The following is a 26153-nucleotide window of genomic DNA, read 5'->3' as shown; positions in this document are numbered from 1 at the left end:
GGGATGAGCCAGGCCCGCCCCCAGGGCCACTGTATGGAGTAAATGAGTTTCTATCTGGAAAGTCCTAGGCCATACCTGGCCCTTCGTTTGCATTAGTTTCAAGTTAGTGGGTCTCATCGTTGGCATGTACAAAAGCAGGGGAAGTTCTTTGGTCATTATCCTGCCTACTTCTCTCTCAACAACCGGGTAAGGCTGGCACGGGCTTGTCTCTATTTTATAATGAAGGAAACTGAGGCTTGGTGAGTGTCTGAGACCCTCACGCAGCACAGTCCAAATCCCAAGCTCTTACATCTTAACCTTGCTGCTGCATGAACTGTGTGTGTGTGACAACTCACATGCCCTAGACCTCTGTCCCTTGGCACTATGCTCAAAGAGAAGGCCCCTTTCTCTGCTCCCTGGGTACTTGGCAGAGTCCAGCATGTCTTGGGTACAGAGAACACACGGGGTTCAGCTAGACTACATTGCACTGTGCTTGCAGCTTCTCTTTTAAGATCAGGCACCAACCCTGAAATCTCTCCACAGAGTCAGAAGAGACCTTCCCAGATGTCCTGTGTCACCCTACCTTCTCAAGCTGGGTACCTGCAGGGGGCCTTCATGCATTTTTAATTTGGGGTTTACAGTCCAATGATCTTCTAAAATTATTTCACTAATGATTTACTAATATTGACGATATTTTAAACAGAAATTTTGTGATAATTTAAAGTAGAAATACATTTCCACCAACGGAAATTGTAAGCTGTTGCTTCTCAGTTGTGTGAGGCCAAGTTCTCAAGGGTACGTGAGTTACTAATTTCTCATAAACATTACTCAAGTTTAAGAAATGTCCTCTCTGAGCCTGAGCCGGGTGTGGTGGCGCCTGTAGTTCCAGCAGCTTGGGAGGCTGAGGCAGGATTGAAAGTTCAATGTCAGCCTTAGTAATTTAGCAAGAGCTTCAGCAACTTAGCAAGACCCTGTCTCAAAATAAAAAAAAAATAAAAGGACTAGGCAGGTAGCTCAGTGGAAAAGTGCTCCTGGAGTCAATTCCAGCAGGAGGAGGAGGAGGAGGAGGAGGAGGAGGAGGAGGAGGAGGAGGAGTCGTCGTCTTCCTCTCTGTATCACAGGATGTTTTAGAAGAAGCCTCTAAGGCAACCCCACATTTTTTGCCTTGTGGTGGGACAGAAGGGAGGTGGGTGAGGCAGGGAACTAAGTTCCAGAGCAGGTGGTGGGGAACTGAGCTGCTGTCAAGAACCCAACTCTAGGGCCAAATACTGCCTTTCCAAATGATGACCTTTTTACTGGGCCCAGGTTTGCACAGGTGCGGAAGGGCTGGGGCCTGGCTGGCAGAGCTTCTATGGGGCATGCTCTCCCTCCACCCCTGGGCGGGTTTGACTGAGGCACCTTATACAACATGCTTCCATCTTATTATTTTTCTCTTTTCTTGTGTGTGTTAGTGTGTGCGTGCATGTGTGTGTGTGTGTGTGAGAGAGATGCTGGGGATTAAACCCAGGGCCTTGCACATGCTAGGCAAGCATTCTACCACAAAGCTACATCCCCAACTCTTTGAATAAATAGCATTTAAATTTAAAATTGTAAAATATAAATTATATTTGAGGCAGGATCTCACTAAGTTGCTGGCCTTGAACTTGTGATTCTCTTGCATCAGACTCACGAGTTGCTGGGATTATAGGTGTGTGCCACTATGCTTGGCTTCTTTCCCTTTTATTCTTTTCTATCTTAGTGGGTTTTAAGCTCCATGAGGGTAGGAACTCTGTGTGTGAAAATTTACGGGTCCTAGACCTCTGTCCCTTGGCACTATGCCTATCTTATTTGATTCTGTATCCCCACAACCTAGCACTGTGCCTGGCACACCCTAGGTACATGATAATTATTGAAGAGTAAATGAATATACTTGGCCACTTCTCTGAGCTTGTTTCTTCAACTGCAAAGAGAATGGTAATGCTTGTAGGGTGACATGAGTCACATTACATTTTTGCTGTAAATTACCTGGCCCACGAGGGACTCAGAGGCAGTGATGTAAAAAGTCTACCCTTGGTCTCTTTCCCTTTTCAACCACATCAGCATACAGAAGAGACATTCCCTATAAATGTGTCTCATATTAAATAATCAAATATACAACATTATAAAGAGACTAAGGGAGTCATTTCTGACATAAAGGGTTTAAACAATAAACTACTCATGTATTTATGCTGTTCCAATTTACCAAAAAATAAAAAGTTAAAAAAAAAAGGATGAAAGAAAAAGAAAAGAAAATGGATTTTATGAAGTTTTTCTAAAGTGGATTTTACGGTGCGAAGTCTTCCTGCATTGCCAGCGACCTCACTGTCACCCTCTCTGTGCCTTGGACCACCCCAACCAAAACCCACACTCAGGCTCAGCTAAATGAGCACAGTCCTCAGTTGGAAAAGACAAATGGAACCTGTAAAGCAGGACAGGTTGATTTCTGCCCTTCTGTTACTCACATGGTTCTGTTACGTGGTGATGCAGAAAACCAAGGGTACCAGCAAAGGCAAAAAGCCCTGTGCGCTGTGCCTGGTCAGGTTGGCTGGGGGCTGGAGAGACACTTACCAGAACTGCCATCTGCACCACGTCAGGCTTCTGATGGAATTGTGGGTCCACTGTGGGCCAGGCCTGAAGCAGCACGGCAGTGTCCCAGGCATAGTGGGCACAGAGCTTATTGGGCACCAGTGCCAGACCTGCAATGCAAGACATAGAAAGATCAGCCATTCTGCACACAGGGGAGGTTGATGAGAGCAGGATGTAAGGCTGTGGCCTGGACACAGCTTGGAGCTGTTGGAGGAGGGTACGGAAGGCCACGCCATGGCCTGGTTCATAATCTTGGGTTTATAGGCAACACTTTGTAAATAGCAACCAGAGATGTAACGATGAAGGGACATGCTGCTCTGGGGAGAGCATCTGGGAAAAAGAGGCTGCTGATTTTCCTGGGTCATTTCTCTGCAGCTCTCATGGGGAAGGAATGCTTTGGAGCCAGCTTGAGTACTGAGTGGCCTTTGCTTCCTGTAATGCCCATAAATACTTGCGGTGTGAGAGGCCTTCCACCTAGCCCCTCACACATAATTGCTAGAGTCAGATGCAGGGAACAGTGGACACATGACCTTCTCAGAGAAAGCCTAACCTCCTGGTTAAACTGCCTCTGGGCCTCTGTTATGGCTAGGACAGGAAGTGTCTGCTAAAAACTTGTGTGTGGAAGGCTCGGTTCCCAGTACAGTGATGTTCAAAGGTGGGTTTCGAATCACCAGGGCTCTGACCTCATCAGTGGATTAACAATTTTGATGGCATTAATGGGAGGTGGTAGGAGGTGGGACCTTGTTAAAGGAGTAGGTCCCAGGCAAGTGCTCTACCACTAAGTCACATCCCCAGCCCTTTTATAATTTGGAAATATGTTTTAAAATAAAGTTTTTAAGCTGGGCACAGTGGTGCACACCTGTAATCCCAGTGGCTTGGAAGGCTGAGACAGGAGGATTGTGAGTTCAAGGCCAGCCTCAGCAAAAGAAAGGCACTAAGCAACTCAGTGAGACCCTGTCTCTAAATAAGATACAAAATAGGGTTGGGATATGGCTCAGTGGTTGAGTGCCCCTGAGTTCAATCCCTGGTACCAAAAATAAACAAACAAACACACACACACACACACACACACACACACACACACACACAGTTTTTCCATACTGTGAGATGAAGTAAAGATTTTTTTCTGGTCTCTCTAAAAGGTTTCATTTTCTTCCCAAGTTAACATTTGATTTTATTAGTAATTAATTTTGTTTATAATGGCAACAAATCATTAAAAAAAAAAAAAAAAAACAGTCAACCCAATTGGCTGAACAAATTTTCCCTTCCCTATTGTTTGTATCCTTATATTGGTGCAAATATATTATACCAGGGGGATTGTTTCAGAGCTATTCAAAGTGCATGTGTGCAGTGAGGTAAAGAACTTGGGCCAAAATGTAAATTAACATACTGCTTCCTTCATTGAGAAAGTCCTATTATGTTAAAAAGTAATAATAATAATATATATGTGTGTGTGTGTGTGTGTGTGTGTGTGTGTGTGCATGTTTATATCTCTATGAAAAGACACAAAGAAATAAATAAAGTGTTTTATTTTGTATACATGTATACACACACCCCTCCTCATAGAGAGCCAGCCCACCTCAACTCTGTGCTTCGTGGTGGGTGGTTTACATCCTGGCCCAAGCTCCTCATCTTGTCATAGAATGGAGCTGACAGTTCGCAGGTCAGCCTTGGGTCCCTGGACTAGCAGCATAGTGATGGTCCAAAATACCTGACATTTGCATGGCAAATACAAAAGTTTCTTTATGTGGCATAACCAAAGTGACAGATCAGGAGGAAAGCTGGCCATTCTAGTCTAGTGACCTCCATCTTGATTTCTGTGCTAGTATCAGAGACTTACTTGTTGCAGCTTTTAATGTCTCACCATCAGGCACTTTCTTTGTGAGCCTGTGTTGCTGGTTAATGGGTCAATGGCAGGGAAGCGAAGGCTCGGGCTGAGGATCAAGTGGTTTAAGAGACACATGACATACTCCTGATGCCCAGCTGGCTCCTGTGGCCTGAAGCTTTTGCGCTTCTTAATGAACCTAGTCCATGTCTAACAGATGCCTTTTGGCTAAAACAGAAAGGAGATTCCTGCTTGTTCCTCCGAGGGAATTCTATTAAAACTCCTATCTAAATATGAGACAGAGGTCACAGGAGGCAGATAATCATTTCTTTATTTTCGTGAGCTGGCCCAGTGGGGCCTGTCCCGTGACCCAGCTGCAGTGGGAAGATTTCCAGAACCTCTGTATGGAAGTTGTACAGGATGCCTGTGAGATAAAAGGACCTTGGACACAAATGTTCTGGGCTGAAGCTGTTATAAACTCCATTTGAAAAAAATGAGGAAGCCCAGTCTTCCTGGAGCAACCAGGATGCTTATTTATAGCTGCCTGGGCCCCTGCCAGCGTTTCCATATAGATGGGAGTGGGGCCATCCTGTGGAGCAGGCAACAGAAACTCAGGATCCTGGTTTATCATGGTGTTCTTGCCTCCCTGTTCTTTTTGGGGAAGTAAAAATACCTGACATTTGCATGGTAAACACAAGGGCTTCTTTACGTGGCAGATAACCGATGACAGATCAGGTAGAAGGTTGGCCTTTTAGAAGCACATGGGGAAAGTTGAACTCAGGCTGGGAAGTGGCATGGCCCTGGCAATGCAAGGCCACTATGCAGGGACACTGTGGCCCACAGCCCACCCTCTTCCTTCCCCTCCTTGGGGAGAGCTGAGCTTCCTGTGGAATAACCAAGACACTCAGCCTTTCCCTTTCTGAGAGCTGGTGAGGTCATCATGCTGCCTTGGCACCCCAATGTGAGCGCTGGTGGGTGTGTGTCATGTCAGAGCTCCTGTGGGTGGCAGTCCTCTCCTGATAACCATCTTGGGGTCTGCCTCCACCCTCATCTCCCTGGCCCCTGTCCTCATATACACTAGAAGGGGGGACCTAAGGGCTCTGTGGCGTCTGGTCACCCTGGGGTCTCCCCCATTAGCCTTGACAATAATTCCCAAATAAGGCACAGGAAGTGAGGTTACTCTACTTTAGCCTTTTGCCAGAAAAATGGTTTCATTGACATGATTTTGAAATAACATCATCCACACAGCAAACACAAACACCCAAACAAAACAAACAACCCCTGCCCAAACCATCAGAGCATCAATAGATACGTTTTCTCCCTTGAAATAATCTCTTAAGCCTTCCCTCTCTCTCTCACACACACATACACAGATGTCTTCATGATTGGTATGTTGATAATTTTGTTGGAATTAATGAATATAACAAAACACTATAGCTATAAGATTTCACAGCCAATATCTTCTTTTTCTGAGGTGCTGGGGATGGAACCCAGGGCCTCACACATGCTAGGCAAGTGCTCTACTACGAGCTGCACCCCCCAGGCCTCACAGCCATTTTTATAAAAAGTTACAAAGAATGTTATCTCAAATTATTTTATGAAGAAAAGTGGATTTGTGCAGGAAAACTGATGCTTCAAGAGGAAGAGCTCCTTCCAGGGCCTCCCTGCTATGGTCTTGACAGTAAAGTACTGAAGGACATCTTTGAGATCATGTATGTTGCACAATGAGGCAAATGTCAAGAAAGAACAATCACCTTAGAGTTCCAAAAGGGCCAGAAAAACAGAAATGTTCTATCACCACATTTTCATTTTTATTTATTTTTAATTTTTTTTTTAGTTGTAGTGGGACACAATACCTTTATTTTATTTCTTTTTATGCTCGTCTCGCACTTGCTAGGCGAGCACTCTACTGCTAAGCCACAATCCCAGCCCAATCACCATATTTTTAAATAATTTTTTTTTATGTTTTAGTTGTTGATGGACCATTATTTTATTTATATGCAATGCTGAGAATCAAACCCAGTGCCTCACACATGCTAGATAAGCACTCTACCACTGAGCTATAACTCCAGCCCCTCTATCACCACATTTTAAATATCATGGCCTCTGGCTTACGGTGGCTCAACCTTACAGTGGTATGAAAGCCATGTACATCCATCAGAAACCACATTTTGAATTTTGATCTTCTCTGGGCTAGCAATATGTGGCATGGTAGTCTCAGGGACCTGCAGCTCCCAGTCACATGATCATGAGGATGAATAACCAGTGCTCTGCAGAGCCCTCTCTCCCCCAATGCTCAGGGCATGTGCTCCGAGACACCTCCTCCCCAGTAAGTTGAACTTGTTTCCTGCAGCTGGTTCTGGGCATGATAGAAGCAGACAGTATAAAAGCTCAGGGACACAGGCAGTGGTGCTCTTTGGGCACCAGGATAGGCCTGTCCCTGTCTCAGTGCTCCTGTTGGAAATTCATATGGCCCTGCTGCAGGATTGCAGGAGATGAGGCTGCCTTGGATGCAGTGGGATGAATGGCGACATCTGGCCAGGTGTGTGATGTGTGTGTGCAAGCATGTGAATCAAAACCTGCAACTAGAAATAAATTCCTTTCTCCCTTTCTTCTTCTCTTATGACCCACTATGTCTCAGAACTAGAGTCTCAACACTCAGGACTTGTGAGTTTAGAGAGGCAATTAAAAACAGCAGCAACTTTATAAAAAATTATAAAAATAATTGTGAAATAATTATAGATTTACCAGAAGTTGCAAAGAAATGTTCAGGAGGTACCTTGTGCCCTCCATCTATCCTCCCCATCTGGCATAGTTACAGCACAATATCAAAACCAGGAAGCTGGTATAATCAATCCACAGAGTTTGTTCAGATTTTATTAGAGTTATAAGAATTAATTATGTGTGTGCGTGCGTGTGCATGTGCGTGCGTGCGTGCGTGCGTGTAGCTTAGTGAAACCATATGTGGCTTCACATGCTCACCACCAGTCAAGACCTAGGACTGTTCCAGCACTGCAAGGAAGTACCCTTGTGCTACCCTTCCGCAGCCACTGCCCCCTTCACTCACTGTTGCTTAGTGCCTCACTGTTGCTGAGACTGGCTTTGAACTTGTGATCATCCAGTCTCAGCCTGACCCCTCACTACCACCTTTATGTTTTCCATCTCTAAAATTCTCATTTTTGCAGTGCTGAGGATGGAACCCAGGTAGGCAAGTGCTCTACCACTGAGCTACATCCCCAGCCCATTATAATTTTTGAAATTTCAGGAATATTATATAAATGGAATCATAACAATATAAAAACGTTTGAGCCTGGATTTTTTCACTCAGCATATTCCCCTAAGACTCATCCAAGTTGTTCCTGTCAGATAGATCTTTTTTTTTTTTTTTTGTACGGGGGATTGAACCCAGGGGGACTTGACCACTGAGCCACATACCCAGCCCTAGTTTGTCTTTTATTTAGATATAGGATCTCACTGAGTTGCTTAGTGCCTCACTGTTGCTGAGACTGGCTTTGAACTTATGCTCATTCAGTCTCAGCCTCCCAGGTTGCTGGGATTATAGGCTTATGCCACCGTACCCAGCCAGATGGTTCATTTTTGACAATGATGAAACTGCATTTTTCAACAGTCTGACCAACAGAGTATCTTGATTTTTTGCTTTCTTTTTTGAGATGGAGTCTTGCTATGTTGCCAAGGCTGGCTCAAACTCACCATCCTCCTGCCTCAGACTTCTAGTACCTGGGATTATAGACATATGCCACTGTGCCTGGATCTGTCCTTCTTCTCTTCATCTCCTTCCTCTCTCCCCCGTCCCTCCCTTTCTCCTCCTCCTTCTCCCCCTCTTCTCTTGGTAGGGATCAATGCCCAGGCCTTGCACAAGACAAGCATATACTCTACTACTGAGCCCTACTTCCAACCCCCAATTTTCTGCTCCTTACTGTCCACAAATGGAGGAAGTCTTGAGCAGCCCTCCATCTGAAAACAGAACTAGTGACTCTGAGTACTCAAAAATTTTTCAAGCAAGCAGCTAACACCCTCATCCGGATAGGATAATTCTACAGTCATAAACAAAAGATAAGTTTGCAAATTCAGATGTGGTGTCTTTAGCTTCCCAAAGCTTCAGGCTTCAGGAAGTAAAAAAAAAGAAAGATTTCCTCATCCTGTTCCAGTCTGTAAATTGCCAAGCTGCTGATTCTGTTTCTTATTCAAAGTGCCCATTTACCCTTTAGTGACTGACAGAGAACTGTGAGGCTCCAAGCACTGTGGGCTTCTCCAACATGCTCCTTCCATCCAGACAGTGATGGCCACTGTGCCAACAGGCTTTAAGTCTGCCCTGGAAGACAGATCTCACTTCTGCTCCTCTGCAGGGAGAATCTCTCCTGGGAGAATAAGCTTCATCCGGGACTCTAGAAACTCGGAATATGCCTTGCTGATTTACCACATTCTCTTTATAGTCCTTGTGAGTTTATCTTTCTAAGATGCAAGAATCAACCAGAAGCTACATGAAAGGTGAGTCTTCTGGAATAAGTGAAAGGTGCATAAAAACTGTCCAGAGCTTTAGAATGAAAATGCCTAAGAGTGAGGGATGATGATAACGACGTCCTGACGATACAGTGCTCCTGCTCGCTGTGGACCATCAGCATCTTGCTACCTGTCCTTGATCATCTGCTGGGAGAGGCAAGAAGGGATCATGTCCCCATTCTTTCTTGAGGGCACCTGACTACACCTATGAGTTAATGACCAGGGTGACATGCCGGGTGCATGGGACTCCTCACTCAGCTGGTGGCATCCACAGCTGCTCATTTAGAAAGGATGGCACTCATACTGGGAAGAGTGGGAGGCAAAAGTTAAATGCTGCTTTTCTTGAATTCAGAAAAATAAACCATTATGGATTTGTAAAGCTTTAAGAAAGATCTCCACTGAATGAACAGACTGCAGTGCCCACTCCTCCAACAGCCTGCCCCAGCTTTCCCATGATTCTCACATCAGAACCTGCATGCAGTGCGTGCTCAGTAAGTGTTTGCAAAATAACTGAATGGAACACTGGAGAACAAGTAAGTTTTAATCTGATCCACTCCTCAGGATCAAATAGCTCGCAAAACCCACAATGGGGTCACGTGTAGGAAAAACCATGGAGCAAAGTATAAAACGGGCTAGTTTCTGTCACATCATTTTAGCATATATCATGCCAGAGATTTGTCACAGAAATGAAGGACAGACTGGGCAGGGACCTAGACAGAGTAGATCCTTGTCCCCCTGTCCCCATTCCAGATTCAGAGATGGAGGGCAGTGTAGGAGGAAGCCTCTGAAATCCTACTTACATGAGTCCTTCTGGAAAGAACTGAAAGGAAGGCAGCAGCAGATAGTGTGGGACAAAGAAGATGAAGGGGAAAGACGTGTGCATGCTAGATGATAGTAGGAGAGTTTATTACAAATTAAAAGTTAAGGAAGAAGAAGTGTGCCATTTTAGATCACAGAGGCTAAGTGAAAGACCCATGTCTCCTGTTTAAGGAAATAATAAAGGACTACAAAATGAAACCATATGGCTAGAGCCTGGCAGGGCTTACCACAGAGGTAACACACAGAGGTTCTATCTATGCTGCAAGGAGTGGGCCTGTGCAAATGTACAGGAGAGAGGGAGGGGATGTGGCTCAGTGGTACTGCGCTTGCGCAGCATGTGCTAGGCCCTGGGTTTGTTCTCAGTACCAAAAAATATAACTTAATTAATAAATTATTTTAAAAAACGTGGCATGCCTGTAAGCCTAATGATACAGGAGGCTGAGGCAGAAGGATCACAAGTTCAAGGCCAGTCATGGCAACTTAGTGAGACCACAGAGGCACCAGATCACTCCACGAAGTCAGCAGCAAAATACTCAATCCCAACTTGACAGAACATGCTGAGAAAACTGGTCTTAGGAAAATAACTGTAAAATTCTAAATAAAACACCAGCAAATAGGTTTTTTTTCCCTCAAACTGAATGTTAACAGTTTATTAAACGTCTACTACATCAAGGTCAAGATGAATTTATCCCAGGATATCTTCATATTAGGCAATCAACTGGGCATAATTCATATCAATCCCTGGTTCTGCAAAAACAAAAACAAAAACTTAAAAAATGGATGTTGTGGAAATTTTTTTTTTTTTTGGTACTGGGGATTGAACCCAGGGGCTCTTAACCACTAAGCCACATCCTCAACCCTTTTGTATATTTTTATTTAGAGACAGGTCTTACTGAATTGTTAGGGCCTAACTAAGTTGCTGAGGCTGGCTTTGAACTTGCGATCCTCCTGCCTCAGCCTCCTGAGCTGCTGGGATTACAGATGTGCACTACCACACCTGCCAATAGAAAAATATTTAGTGACTCAGAAATAAGTATCCTCACGGAATACTTAAGTGATGAAAGCAATTATAATATGACATCTAGATAAAAATAAGAACAATAAAAGCAAAATCATCAAAAAGAGAAAAAGAAACCAAGCATTATACACTCAACATGGATGAATCTTATACTAAAGAAGTGAGACAGAAAGGATTACATATTGTATGATTTCACTTATAGGACATTTCTGGAAAAGTTACACTCTAGAGACAGAGAGCACATCAGTCATGCTGCGGGTGGAAGAGAGCATGGGACTGACAGTGGGAAGGACCTTTTTAGGAAATGGAAGTGTTCTAATGCTGGACTATGGTGAGGCTAACACAAGAGTACAGATGTACTTACATCATCAGCCATATATAAAAATGGGTGAATTTCACATTACATAAATTTTATTTTATAAAGGATACATGAGAAAACTAAGCCAAACTAAATTAGGTACATGGCTATAACCACTGCCCAACATTAGGATAAGATGGGGGTTGCTTCTATCTAGAGGGTAAAAGGAAGGGAATTTTATTTTCAGTCCTTGGCATCTGAGAACTGGCCTGGCAATCACAGCTGGCCTCAGAGTCATTACAAGCTTGCCTGGTGCTCACAGCTGGGCTACATTATTCTCTTGTTAGACACAGATGATCTCAGACACCAACATCAGCAAGGTCACACTGAAACCATGATGAAGTGAGACAAAGCAAAACCCAGGTGGCATGGAGTGGGATGATGTGAGATTTAAAAGCTATGAGTTACTCATTTCTGGAATTTTCCATTTAATATTTTCTGGTTTTGTTTGTTTTGTGAAACTGCACTGGGGATTGAACCCAGAGTCTTGCATACTAAGCTATATCCTAAGTCCTTTTCTTCAATTTTACTTTGAGATAGGATCTCATGTTGTCCAAGTTGGCCTTGAACTTGTGATCCTCCTGCCTCAGGCTGGGAGTAGCTGGGATGAGGGAGGAGCATGTGCTATCACACCAGATTCATTTAATATTTTGGAACCTCAGTTGACATGGGTAACTGAAACCTTCGACAATGAAACCACAGATCAAGGAGAACCACTGCATTTGACCATTTTGAAGTGGTTTCAGATACCAAATGTGACTCTTAGTTTCCTCACTGGTCAATATGCATTTTTTTTCTGTGTCACTAAATTAGCAATTTTTAAAATTGATTGCGGAGCTGGAGATAGAACCCAGGGTCTCACACATGCTAGAAAGTCATGTTAGTAAATTTAATTAGGAGACCTCTTTTTTTGTAAATGAACTGCTAAGTCAAATGCATTACCAATGGAATATTTCTAGAAATATCTGAAGACGTCCACACATGACCTTTGGTGGCTTGAATACATGTCTCTTTGCCTATCCCTATGTGCTTGGCCCAATCCCAATTTGAGGATTTATATGAAATTCCTGATTCTCCCTGGGCCAACACTCTACTGATGTGGAAAGCATTCTGGGACTGAACAGTCATACCTGCTTTGGTGCCTAGTTTAGTAGTAACCATCTGGAGTGGAGAACTGAATCTTGGTATAAATGACATATTAGACTAGTAGTTTAATTCCAGATGCCCTTTCTCCAACTGTAAAGTAGGACCAAACATTTGCTTCCATCTTAAAAGGATACATAAGGTCATGGTATGTGGACACTCGGGGGCTGAGTCATTAGAAAGAATGTTCTGTGGTGACATCAATACTCGCATTAGTCTGAGCACATTATCCCAAAGTGGAAGTGTCTTTCTCTTTGGCAGGGGTGAACACGTCAACAAAGTACAAGACAGAGAGAGTGCTGAGTGTACCTGCTACATATTGGGCCCCATGGCTAAGAACATCAGAGCCCTGAATAATGTTCCAGGAAGAGAGGGGCACCCCTGGGATAGTAGCAACCAGTCAAACAGGACTCTCCCACCTACCTGCCCAAAGCTCCGAGGTTATGTGAGGGGCCATCGGGGCAGCCATCACCAGCAGGGCACACAGAGCATCCTCAAATTCGGAGCTGTGGAGAACGACTCTCTGAGAGGCTTGCTAATAAGGAAAAAAGAACAGCGTAAGAAGACTGAGGTGTCTGAAATAAGTATGACTAAGAAAAGCCATTAACTAATCTGAAGTTCAGAGACAGAGATAGGAAGAAATCCTCCTCACTGCCCAATTTTGCTCAGGACAAAGGACTCCTCCACTTAATCAGCAGTATAAATAGCACAGGAGTAGCAACATCAAATACACTGCTCTTTTGAGCATTGACCATGCCCTTGGTGTGACGGGAACTCACCTAGTTCTCACAACACCTTCAAGGGCAGTATTCTTACCCAGTTAGACAGGTGAATAAGCTGAGCATCAGAGAGAGGGAGGGCTACCTGCCTCTGGGCAGGCAGTTGGTCAAACTCCCAACCTCTCTGCGGGTTTCCTGTGCACTGCAGGCCCAGACAAAGGCACAAGACCTGCTCAAAGATTCCCCGACCCCCCAGGGCAGGGGTCCTCTCCACCTCCCAGGGATCTCAGAGACCCCTTCTCTTACACAGCTGTGCCAGGTACAGTAAGCATTCATTCCTCCCCGAGGCTTATCAGCTACCCTAGTCAGAGCCGCTCAGCTCACAGAGGATGATTCCAGGCAGGCTTTCAGGATGAGAGGACCAGAGGGCAGACTCTGCTTTCAAGGAGGAAACTGACAAATGACTCAGGGATGTCACAGGGTTCGGTGGGGGTGGGAAGGAGTAGGCTGGTCCACATAGCCAGGTGTGAACTGGGTGTGCAGTCAAGGAGTGGCCCAGGGAGAGAGGCTGTTCTGAGGTGGTTCAATAAAGAATGTTGCCAGAAGGACTTTGAGGAGATGGGCAGTTCTCATGGCCCTGGGGAAGCCATGCTAGAAACCAGCCTGGCCAGGTTGTGGCAATCAGTACATGTTCAAAACACCCCAGGACAAATATATGTTCTCCCGTGGGTAAACAGTAAAATGACTTATGTCATATCAATAAGAAGGAAATATGCCCCCATCATTAACATGATTTCATCCAACAATACTTAATATCAGAAACTGTTCATGAAATAGGCCTAAGTAAAAACATGATCTGAAAGGATCCTTATGGGCTGGGCATGTAGCTCAGTGGTGGAGAGCTAGCCTACCATGCTCAAGGCTTTGGATTCCAGACCCAGCACTGCAAAAAAAAAAAAAAAAAAAAAAAAAAAAGTGTCCATTTGATTAAAAATCTCAGTCATGAACATGATTTGCATTTGAGTGCACAGACACACAAGGCTTCACATTTTTGGAGAGCGACATAAAATATTTTTTCTGGGTGGTACAATTGTGAGTGGTTTTGTGTTTCTCAAGTGTTCTGGGCTATGTGTTGTTATTTAGTGAGGAAAAAAAAATGAGGCAAATATTATAAAAAACTGAAATAAAATTGAAATATCTGCCCCCTTGCAGCTTTTTCTGTCCACAGCCTCTGTGGCTGAATTTTCTATGCCTTTACTCATGAAGTCATGTTCAAACTTTTAAAGTGGTTTTACAAAGATCATGTATACATCCTCTATTTTTTATTTATTTTTGAGACAGTGTCTCACAGTGTTGCCCAGACTGGCCTTGAACTCTTTGGGCTCAAGGGATCCTCCTGCCTCAGCCTCCCAAATAGCTGGACTACAAGAACACACCACCATGCTCAGCATACCCTCATTTTTTAAAAAAAGAAAATCATGTATTTTCGGTATCTCTGGACCAAGAAGAATATAGCTTATAAGCCCTACTTTTTAATTTTATTTTTATTGCAGTACTGGGTATTGAACCCAGGTGCACTCTACTACTGAGTTACACCCCCAGCCCTTTTTTTCTCTTTTTTCTCACTAAGAGTGGTGGGGATTACAGGCCTGCCTGCTGCTAATAGTTTTAATGCACACTTTTTGTTGTCGAATAGCTAACCTCATTTGCTGACAAATTCTTCCCCTGGCAAGAAAAATGGGAGTCTTGTATAGCAAGAAGATGAATGGTACTTAAAAGATTGGTTTTTGTTTTCAGTGAGAATAATTCTGATCCATCTAAATTAAGTAAATATAGGACATCAAAGTACTTATCCAAAGTACATGTATGAAGACATGAATTGGTGTGAACATACTTTATATATAGAGATATGAAAAATTGTTCTATATGTGTAATAAGAATTGTGATACATTCTGCTGTCATGTATTTAAAAAATAAAACCAATAAAAAATAAAAAAATAAATTAAGTAAATATAAAATATAACAATGATAACAATGTTAGGAAAGTATCACAATTCATTCAGGCAGTGGGGGAATGAAGAGCCAGAAGAGAGGAGCAAGGCCTAAGCCTGGTCTGGGCATGTCATCTAACTTCCTTGGGTTTCTTTCTTTCTTTCTTTCTTTTTTTTGTGTGTGTGTGTGCTGGGGATGAACCCAGAGCCTTATGCAAGCTGGTAAATGCTCTACCTCTGAGCCACAATCCCAGACCCTCCATGTCTTTATCTGCAAACTCCTAGGGAAAAATGGGTTTGCATCATGCAATCTTTTAAAAAAATTCTAGCAATAAGAAAAGGTTGTGACTATGGAGAAAACAAAAACAAAAATAAAAAAACTCCCCTTTTCTTTTTTTTTTTTGTGGTAGTAGAGATTGAACCCAGGATCTCATGCATTCTAGACAAGTGCTTTACCACTGAACTATATCACTTGCTTGGAGGGCACTTACCAAGAGGGCACTGCTGAGTCCCATCAGCTGAGAGATTGCAGAGTTCAGTGAGAAGTCCTTTGTGAAATGGGCGGTCACCTATTGGTAAAAGTTTAATAATTAATTCACTTTTCTCAAAATTCCTTAAAACTTTCCAGATAAACTCAAATTATCAAAAAAGTGAAATTAAATGACTACAAAGACATTTATAAATGTATTTACTATCTCAAATCATCACTATGTTTCATCAGCACAAATATATTTTAAAGTCAGTGCTGTTTCCACTATTGAAGACTTTTTGCACTATGTAAGACTGACCATATATCTTCCATATATCTGATACAGTTTGGGTTCCCATAATAGGTGCTTACAAAACATTGCTAGTTGTTTATTCAATAGGAGGCAGGATCCACTAATGAGCAAGCATCAAAACAACAGTAAACAGAGACGGGTCAGGGATGTCACTTCTCCTCGGTTAAATTCTATGTATTTAGTTTAGTTTTTTTTTTTTTGGGGGGGGGGGACCAAGGATTAAACTCAGGGGCACTCAAACCCTGAGCCATATCCCCAGCCCTATTTTTGTATTTTAATTAGAAACAGGGTCTCATTGATCCTGTTGAGTTGCTTAGCACCTGACCCTCAGTGTTGACCACTTGAGTTGCTTAGCATCTCGCTTTTGCTGAGGCTGGCTTTGAACTCACAATCCTCCTGTCTCAGCCTCCCAAGCTGCTGGGATTACAGGCATGTCTCACCATGCCCAGCTGTCTATTTAGTTTTTTTATGTGGTGCTGGGGATGGAACCCAGTGTCTCATGAATGTTAAGCAAGCCCTCTACCCTACCCTCCTTGGTTAAATTCACAAGAAGGTTCTTGGTGTTCAGGACAAGGTTAGTTTTACATTTTGAAATGTAGAGAAAACATAAAAACACTAATGTGATTTGTCAGCTTTTTCATGTTTGTTTCAATTCTGACCATGGGCAAAAATATAGAAAAATAGCACATCTTTAAGATTTCAAGAACCCAAGTCTATTATCTGACAGAAGAGAAGAATTTGCCAGATCCAGAGAGAAAATATGTGCTATGAAAACAATTGCTTGGGCCTCACTCAGGTCATTATGGTCAATTCAGTGAGATCTACTCCTCCACACAGAGAGGGACAGAGGGTGGAGATAAGGCAGAAGAAGTGTCCTCAAAGACCATGCTAGACCCAGCGCCACTTCAGGTTACACAAACCACAGAGGAAAAACCCTGCTGTGGCACTAAGGCATCCGTCATCTGAACCCGAGTCCAGATGAGTGACCATGCTGTACTTACAAAGTTTGAATCAACACAACTTTTTTTTTTTTTTTTTTTTGATCAGTGCTGGGGACTGAACCCAGGGCCCGGCACAGGGTTTGGTGAGCACTCAAATCACTGGGCTATACCCCCAGGCCTGAATCAGCACATCTTACGAGAAAGAAAAAAAAAAAAGCCTAAGAATTTAGGGTAAGAGACATCCATTAAGAATTCTGTTGCCAGGGTTGGGCTGTGGCTCAGTGGTGAAGCACTGGGTTCGATTCTCAGTACCACATATAATTTAAAAAATAAATAAATAAATAAATAAATAAATAAATAAAATAAAGGTCCATCAACAACAACAACAACAACAAAAAAGAATTCTGTTTCTGTTAATACACCATCAGTGAGGTCCTGCATGAGCTCCTCCACCTGAAGGGTCAGATATGAACACATGGGGAAGCAGGCAACTCCCTGAGATCTGGTGGACTCCATGACACAGCAATAAAGAGCCATTTCCTGAGGCCATCTCTTTCCAGTAGAATGTCTGTTCTGCTGCCCAATTTTTGTGAAATATCCACAGTAGGAGGAACAAGTAGGAACAAAGCAGGAAGAAGCCCCAGGATGGCTCAGCCCAAGGCAGGGGGCCACGTCTCCCACAGAGAGCCCAGTGACAGAATCAGTCAGTGTCCACAGCAGTTTCTGACCTGAGAGATGACGGAGTTCTTGTACTCCCAGAGCTTCCTGGCCTCAGCTTTCTCTGCACTGCTCAGAAGCTGGGGTTGGGGATCCTTCCCAGAAGCCCTGGCCTCGATAAATCGGGTTGCCAAGGACCACAGACGCTGCTGCCATCTCAGCACTCCAGGGAGAGCGTCGGCTGGATTGAGTGGCAGTAAAGGAGACAGAAAAAGAGAACACTAGTAAGAAGGATCGATTTGATGATAAGTGAGCCAAGAAATGCACCTGTGAATTGACGAGATGCTTCCCTGTGCCCACGTCTCCAGCGTCTGGGAAGTCAGACCAGGAATGATTTGGGCATCTCTCAGCTCCCGGATATTCCAAGTACAGGACAGCAGAGCTACTCAAAATTTTGCCTGCCAACCATCCTGGGCCCAGATCAGTCAGGATGGGCATCAGCACACTGCTTCCTTGATTAAGTGAGCTTGCTGTGGAGCCAGTGGTGTGCTTGGGCAGGGATACATGGTGGCATGGCCTGCAGTCAACACTTGGGAACAATACTGCTGTAGAGGGAAGAACTCTAACACGATCCCCGTCCTTGCCTGATACACATACGTTACACAGTTCAAACATGTTCACCAGATCTTTCTGTGTGTGGTGCTGGGGATTTAACCCAGGGACGCTCTACCATTGAGCGTCCTTTTTAAAATTTTTAAAATTTTGAGACACGGTCTTGCTAAATTGCCACAATCCTCCTGCCTTAGCTGCCTAAGCCCCTGAGATTACAAGACTGTGCTGCCCCAACTGGCCACATTTGACAAATCTGTTAATGTGACCTGGTGAAGTCAAATGGTTTACCTGGTGGTCCTTGGTCACCCGACTGGCCAAACAAAGGCCAGTTCCAGGTTTCTGTACCGTTTGGGCCAGGTGTTCTCAAGCCTGGGTGCACAGCTGAGCTTTCTGGGAAGCTTATTGAAATAGGTTCCTGGAACCTGTCCCATGGCTGAAGGTGGGGAGTCAGACATGTGTCTTATGTCTCTGCTTTCCAAGTCCCCTGTGGTTCTGATGCAGTGTATGAGAGGACTAGCATCCATCACCACTGGACCACACTCCCACTGGACAGGTGTGTTGAAACGATTGGGGATTCCTTAAATAACACACTTGCTCTACATAAGGTCAAGGTCCCAGGTACTTCCTTTCCTTCTCCCACAAACACACTTGGGGTAGATCCCAGGAAGGACAAGTTGATGACCCTAGGATAGCCAGGTGCTCAAGATTAGGTTACTTCACATCCTCTTAAATCTGAACCACTACAGAAAGAAACATCTCCAAGGGGAGATGGAGGTACTGGGGTTGCTGGGAGACCACAGGTAACATCCCATCTAGGTCCCCACTTGAGGTTTTCTGCATTGGTAAGGGAGGACTGCCCTCACCCAGGTTTTTTTGTTTGTTTGTTTGTTTGTTTTTAAAGGAAAAAACCCTTCAGGGCAGATCTGGAGAATAGGCCTCAGTACCAGAGCAGGCCTAGGAGCAGCCCTGAAGCCATCTGTGTCTGAGGCAACCACTCTCCAGGGGTGGTCCTTGTAGAAGTTACAGAATCACCACAGAGTCCCCTGCAAGGCATATTCTTGGGCTCCACTGTGGAGGCTGTGCAGGTCTGGGGGTGAGGCCTGGGAACCTACATTTGTAGCAAGTTCCCCAAATGATCCTGTGACTTGCTCACACTGGAGAACACTGGCCTGAGGGGACCACAGGAGGCTGGGCAAACAGCTTCCTGCTCTATGGAGCTGAGTCCTAGAATTCTCCACCACTGTCTGTAGCGAAGTCATTTCCTTCCCCCAAGTCCTGCAGTCCAGGGCAGAACACAAGGGGAAGGTGACTTACTCTTCACATCCCACAAGATATCCTTCTCTGGAGGGGAGGCAAAAAGGATGTAGAGTCGAATGGTGTCGATGCCATACTGAGAGACGACCTCCTCAGGCTCCACCCCATTGTGCTTGGACTTACTCATCTTCTCCCACGACACCTCCAGCTTCTCCTTCGTTTCTGCATGAACAGGAGCAGAACCTAGAGGCCAAAAGAACACATAGAATGCTATGTGATCCGAACGTCTCCCACAAACACAGGGCCCATCAGAAATCCCAGGGAGCAAGAATGGCGCTCCTTCAGTCAACGTGCCTCTTTCTCTCCCTCTGCGTGTTATGAAATATGTGCTGTTGTTTTTAAAATAAAAACACAATCCTTCCTTTCATAAATAAACACACAGATATGATGGCTTGTGCCAGCTTTTTCGGCAAAACAAAACAATATCCCCTTTGTAAGAAAATTACTTTTGTAAAAAAAAAAAAAAATAGGAAAGTAAAAAAAGAACAAGAAGGGCTAGGGGTGCGGCTTTGTGGTAGAGAGCTTGCCTTGCACGCACAAGGCCCTGGGCTCCACCCCCAGCACCAGAAACAAAACAAAACAGAAACTTGCACAAGTTTGGATTCAGGGTCTTAGAAAAGCAGAGTCCTCTAAGTGGTCACTTCACTCTGAGATCTGCTGCCTCTATTTTTCCCATAGTCATCAAAGCATGATCTTGGCTAGGCATGGTGGTGGACAACTGTAATCCTTGCAGATCAGGAGGCCTGAGTCATGAGTTCAAAGTCAGCCTCGGCAACTTACCAAGGCCCTGAGCAACTCAGTGAGATCCTGTCTCAAAATATAAAAAGAGCTGGGGATGTTCCTCAGTGGTGAAGCGCCCCTAGGTTCAATCCCCAGTACCAAAAAGAAAAAAGAAAAACAAAAAAAAAAAAAAAAGAAAGAAAAAAAAACCAAACAAATTTGATTTTGTGCAATCTGGGCATACGGGGCGACTCACTGTGGTGGTCCCTTTGTGGTATGATGACACCCCTCCTTGGGAAGTGTCTTCTCCCTTACCCACACACCACTGTCCAGATGCTGCCAAAAGAAGAGGCCCATGTTGGGATGTGGTGACCTTGTTGTAAGCCCCTGGGGAAGGGACTGAAAGGATACAGGACAAGGCTCAGCCTCTTTCTGAGGAACTGGAGCTGAGAGACCCAGAAACTGTTTTGATGTTGGGCACTGGAACCATCAGGTACTAAGGAGTTAGGGCAAGACTTGCCACCATGGCTACCCAAGATCACTTTGTAAACTGACCCAGGGAAGAGCCCAGTCCAAGTCTGGCAGAGGAGAGAAAGAAGAACAGAGAGCAACAGGAGGAGGGCAGCAGGCTTGGGAAGATATGGAGAAAAAGCGTCTGGGGCCCTCCTGTGTGCTGTGGACAGGATGCAGATTCTGCAGCTGAGTCTGCGTCAGGTCCCCCATCCCTGTGTTAAGCCCACTTTTAGGTGAGTTCTGTCCCTAACTCCAACAGCAACCAAACTCCAAAGGAACTGATGTATACACCTAAAAGCCAACTCGACACACCCTGAGATTCCCTCTGTTAAGACGGCGGAAACCTGTCCTTGCTGACTGAAGCTTTCTCGCCCAGTTGGCAAGTCCCTGGGGAGGGAAAGGATGTTCACATCTCTGATTGGCCCCAGGACATCAGGGCAAAGAGAGCCTGAAGTCTGGAGCACATTTCCCCCAGGCTGTGGTGAGGCTCAGGGAACCACTCCCTCCTCTACCCCACCCTGGGCTAGGACCAGCTTTTAGAGCACTGTTGTGCAAATTAGGAAAATATATCTTTCTGGGTATAGAAGTAGAGAAGACAGAAAATGGTGTTCTCTTGGTTGGGTATAGTGGCACACGCCTGTAATCCCAGTGACTCAGGAGGCTGAGGCAGGAAGATTGCAAGTTTGATGCCAGCCTGGACAGCTCAGGGAGACCCTGTCTCAAAATATAACTAAAAAGGGCTGGGGATGTGGCTCAGGGGTAGAGCACTCACCTAGCATGTACGAGGACCTGGGTTTAATCTCCACTAGAAGACCCACAAGCATACACACGAGGGATGCTCTCTTTCAGTAGATGAGGCCCCAAAGGTTTTGGTTTGGCAGTGTCTGGATATCAGGCCCTGTTGATTCCCTTGGCCAGGTGCCTTTGTGCAGGGCACAAACTGTACAGCTATATGTGGGCAGCCTTGCCCATAACACAGAGAGCACTTTACTAATAGCTAAAATTTATATGACTATGGTCTGTGCTGAAAAGACACTGACTGTTTGTTTCTCCAGCTTCCCATGGACTGCACCAACCATTCCAAACCCTGACACATTTCTACTTTGATTAGGTAATTCCATCAACTACTTCCACCTAAACCGTCTCTTTAGTGTTTGGCTTGAGGGACTCTGTACTATCTAAGTCCAGATGGGTCAAGTTTACAAAGTGACCTTGGGTAGCCACAGTGGCAAGTCTTGCCCTAACTCCTTAGTACTTGATGGTTCCAGTGCCCAACATCAAAACAGTTTCTGGGTCTCTCAGCTCCAGTTCCTCAGAAAGAGGCTGAGCCTTCAGCAGTAGAGCGCTTGCCTTGCACGTGAGAGGCCCTGGGTTCGATTCTCGGCACCACATAAATAAATAAAATAGAGATATTGTGTTCAATTACAACTAAAAAATAAATTAAAAAAAAAAAAAGAGGCTGAGCCTTGTCCTGTGATCTTTCGGTCCCTTCCCCAGGGGCTTACAACAAGTTCACCATATCCTAACCTGATCTCATCCATTAAGTGCTGTTTTTCTGAATCGAGTGGCCGAGGGCTAGGGGTTTTAACAGCTGCCTCTATGTACAACCCTACCTCGATTTCCTAACATGTCGTTCATGTCACTTGTGTGTTGGGTGCACGTGACACATCCTCATGATGCCACCTAAAGATCTGCTAAGAGGAGATGCCTTTGAGGAGGCTGAAGACACAAAGTGGAGAGAAAGGGCTCAAGGCAGCTGGGAAAAGGGGTCTAGTGAGAAGTGCGAGGGGCTGAGGGGCTGCAGATGGAGTAGGCAGGGTGGAGACCCCAAGGTCTACACACACACTGACACACACTGCTAGACCTCGTGGGGAGATGATGGGAGAGCCTCAGTCATAGAAGAATGTCTCCTGGGCCTGGGACTCCACCTCTGAGACGAGCTGGCAACCCCGGCGATGCCCAAGTGGATGCTGGGTTGCCTAGGAAGGAGAACCCTGCCAGGAGCTGAAGTGACCCCTGGGCTGGAGCAGCCTGCAGAGGGCCCAGTCCCAGGAACAGCCTGCAGAGGGCCCAGTCCTGGACCAGCTGAGCTGCAGAGAACAGGGGCCAACAGGTCTCCTCCTGCATTTCCCACCCAGCCAGGGCCAGGGGCAGATGCCTACGAGCCGAACAGCTCCCAGTCTGGCCTTGGCTCTCTGCAATAGCCTGGACCAGATGGGACAGGGCTTACCTGTGAGGTCTACCTCCTCTCTCCGCAGATACTGTCCAGATGCTAGGCGGAATGTCTGCCCCTTGATGAGGCCCTGAGCCAGCAGCTTATGAAAAGGCTCCCTGAGGAAAGAAGAGGAAAAAAGAAGAAGGGGTGGGATAGGAAGCATCTAGAAATCAGCAACACATGCCACCCTCGCTGAAGAGTGGAAAGAACCGCCCTTCGTGAAAACAAGTCTGCCGAACAACCTGCAGACCAGCTTGAACAAATGCGATGACATTAAGTCAGATTGGCCCTCTTTAACGAGTGTCCTACTATTTTTCTTTTTTGGTAACCAGAGATTGAACTCAGGGAACTTAACCATGGAGCCACATCCCCAGCTTTTTTTCTTTTGAGAAAGGGTCTCACTAAGTTGTAGGGCCTCACTAAGTAGCTGAGGCTGGCTTTCAACTCGTGATCCTCCTGCCTCAGCCTCCCTAGCTGCTGGGATTACAGGCATGTACCACCATACCTGGCCAACAGTCCTACTTGCTACTACTGAAAGTAGAAAGAGCCTCAGGTTTGGAAGGCCTGGGTTTGAATCTCATTCTGCTTCTCAGGCAAGTCACTTATTTGCTCTGAGTGTCAGGTTGCTCATCTGTAAATGGGAAAGGAAAGCCTGCCTTCAAGTGTTTCTGGGATGAGGGAATGGAACAACACATGAAAAAACTTGTACGTTCAAGAACTGCACAAATGTCAGCTGCAGGCCCAGCTCCACACAGGGAGGGCCCAGAGGACGAGGGTTCCTTGCTTTGTTCCTTAATTTGATATACAGGGCCTGCCTACTTTCTCTAAAAACATTTTAAATCATACAAGTTAAACACGAACATATCCTTTCTGTTCAAATCCTTGCTGGGTCTACACCCCTTTGAGGAGGCAGTTGTATTGTTTATATTCCTGGAAGTCTGGAGACTTTTTCAACATGTTTATGTTCATGAATGTGTAGATACCTGCATATGGCTTTAAAGATTTTTCTTGATTGAAATAGGTGGGATCATGCCAGATGTACTACTTTGTGGTATTTTTACATAATGGTATGAATCAATTTTTCCATAATAGTCTATATAGATCCATCTCATTTTAAAAATAGCTACCAAGTGTTCTACCGTCTAGATGAATTATAATTTATTTATAGTGTCTGTTTTTAGAAAGGTGTTTTTAATTTGTTTGTGTGTGTGTGTGTGTGTGTGTGTGTGTGTGTGTGGCACACTGGGAATTGAATCTAGGGGCTCTCTACCACTGAGATACATCCCCAGCTCTTTCTATTTCTTAATTTGAGACAAGGTCTTATTAAGTTGCTAAGCCTGGCCCCAAACTTGTGATCATCCCGCCTTGGCCTCCTAAGCCACTAGGATTATAGGCATATGCCACTGTGCCCAACTAAAAAGTAGTTTTAATCACACTCTTACTGGTTGAAGAGTGAAACAGAAACTTCTCTTAAGAGGACAAGTTGAGATTAACCTTCAGGCTGAAATTATTTTAAATTTGAAATGGCTTATTCTTATGAACCCGCCTGATTTAGTTCTGACATGTTTCAGCAACAGCTATTGCGAATGCTCACATGTATACAAGCTTGTGTTGTTCAGGGAAGGGCGAGGACTGTTGACAAAGTGAAGGCCTCGTGATCTCCATGAACATCAGCAGCAGCATGACATGCCTTCCAAACATAGAAGCCCTGAGGCACTTCAAGTTCACTTACATGGTGGTAGGGTGGATCATCTATTTAGAGGTCCTGAAACAGTGACCTTGAAAAGGCCCCACAAGACACACCCCGAATGTTAGTGCTGTGGGTAGCAGGAGCTGGCTTTGTTAATAGGCTCCTAATTTTCCATGCAAGAATATCTGATTCAGATGGACACTGATACTGATAAGGTTCTGCCTGATTTGTGTACTGAACAGTTGTGTGGATGGAAAGAGGTGATTTGAAGGAAATTCTCCAGTAGATTCAGGAGGAGAGAGAAGGCAACTAAGAGACTGGAAAAGAAATGCAGTGTCAGTAGAAGAAAAGAATTCCTGTTTTGCATTTAACAATCTTGTTATGAGCATGTGTGTAAATGTATGTTTGTCATTAATGGTGGTGGCAGGAGGTGGGTACATTTTGCTTGGAAAGATCCAACATACTTAACACTCAAATGGAAACATAATACAATAGAGACCTTGTCCAGTATATGGTTGCGTTATTCAATGTCAAAGGATCATTGAGCATGCTATGCATTAATCTGGAAGACATTCCACATGTACACATAAAAGTAATCACACCATTTTTCCAGCTCCAAAAATATAGTGGGGGATGGGTACTAGGGACTGAACTCTGGGGCACTGGACCACTGAGCCACACCCCCAGCCCTATTTTGTATTTTATTTAGAGGCAGGGTCTCACTGAGTTGCTTAGTGCCTCTCTTTTGCTGAGGCTGGCTTTGAACTCGGGATCCTCCTGCCTCAGCCTCCCAAGCCACTGAGATTACAGGCGTATGCCACTATGCCTGGCCTAAAATAAATTTTTTAGTCTTTAAACTTCTCCCACTTCCTCTAATATACTCTTCTGGCAAGGTCACAATTGGCAGGAGAATGATGTCATCTTATGTCACAATTCATGTCCCCAGCAAGATTCCCAGAAATTGTGATTCCTCTACATAGAAGGATTTATGAATCAAAGGTACTTGGTTCTTAAACTTCTTTTTAGCCCAGAAGCACAACAAAGGAAGGGCCATGCTGCTGTGTTTGAGCTATTTTTGAGGAAGGAAGGCTGGCCCAGACATCATAAGGAACCTTGTATGCTCAAGCCTTTCAAGTCCCCCAGACTTTTGACACACGAGGACTCAGGTCTATATTTTTCCAGCTCCTCTTTGATTCAGGAAAGCAAGCCAGTCAATAAAACCGCACAAGAAGCTCAGAAAACTATACCAACAGACCAAATGTGGGCTTCTCTCTACCATCCCTCCAGCCCCTATTGACTGTCTTCTGCCATGTATGCACTTGCTCTTCCAAGGCCACATGGAAGTGGCTGCTGCAACATGCCATGCTCCTCAGCACTCTGTGTCCCTCTGCAGGAATGCCTTCCCAGCTCGGGCTCAAGAAGCCTAGACTCATTCTTAGACATCTCTGCACTCAGGCATTCCCTTTCCTGGCTGGCTGTCCCTATCCTCTGTACACAGTCCCCTTCTCACAGTTCTGGGCCTTCCTTTGTGTCCTCAGCAGCCAGCACACCTTGCCGGGAGGCATGTGGCCAGGATGTTTTGTGATTCCATGAAAAGACCAGCCCATCCCAGCCCTATGCTCCCCATGGCAAGGACCCCTCTCTTATTCCTCCTTCCATTCCCAACCCTGGCACTGAGCCCAACCCAGGGAAGCCTTGTTTAAAAATATCAAATGGTGATGAATAAAAGGAC

The 26153-nt window shown here is 44.9% G+C and overlaps 1 protein-coding gene across 2 annotated transcripts in view; it reads right to left on the bottom strand.

Moving 5' to 3' along the window:
• Lars2 (leucyl-tRNA synthetase 2, mitochondrial) overlaps window positions 1-26153 on the bottom strand; it is a 137776-nt gene that overhangs the window by 2520 nt on the left and 109103 nt on the right. For both annotated transcript variants that reach the window (XM_076844543.2, XM_076844550.2), the window contains exons 15-20: window positions 22747-22847; window positions 19284-19466; window positions 17429-17598; window positions 15469-15546; window positions 12691-12802; window positions 2566-2693 (exon numbers count right to left, since the gene is read on the bottom strand). In XM_076844543.2, coding sequence (XP_076700658.2) covers window positions 2566-2693; window positions 12691-12802; window positions 15469-15546; window positions 17429-17598; window positions 19284-19466; window positions 22747-22847 — 772 coding nt within the window. The remainder of the gene's footprint in view (window positions 1-2565; window positions 2694-12690; window positions 12803-15468; window positions 15547-17428; window positions 17599-19283; window positions 19467-22746; window positions 22848-26153) is intronic.

The sequence above is a fragment of the Callospermophilus lateralis genome, chromosome 1, assembly GCF_048772815.1.
Source record: "Callospermophilus lateralis isolate mCalLat2 chromosome 1, mCalLat2.hap1, whole genome shotgun sequence".
Classification (NCBI taxonomy): domain Eukaryota; kingdom Metazoa; phylum Chordata; class Mammalia; order Rodentia; family Sciuridae; genus Callospermophilus; species Callospermophilus lateralis.
The sequence above is the reverse complement of the archived record's forward strand: the minus strand, read 5'-3'. Positions and strand labels throughout refer to the sequence as shown.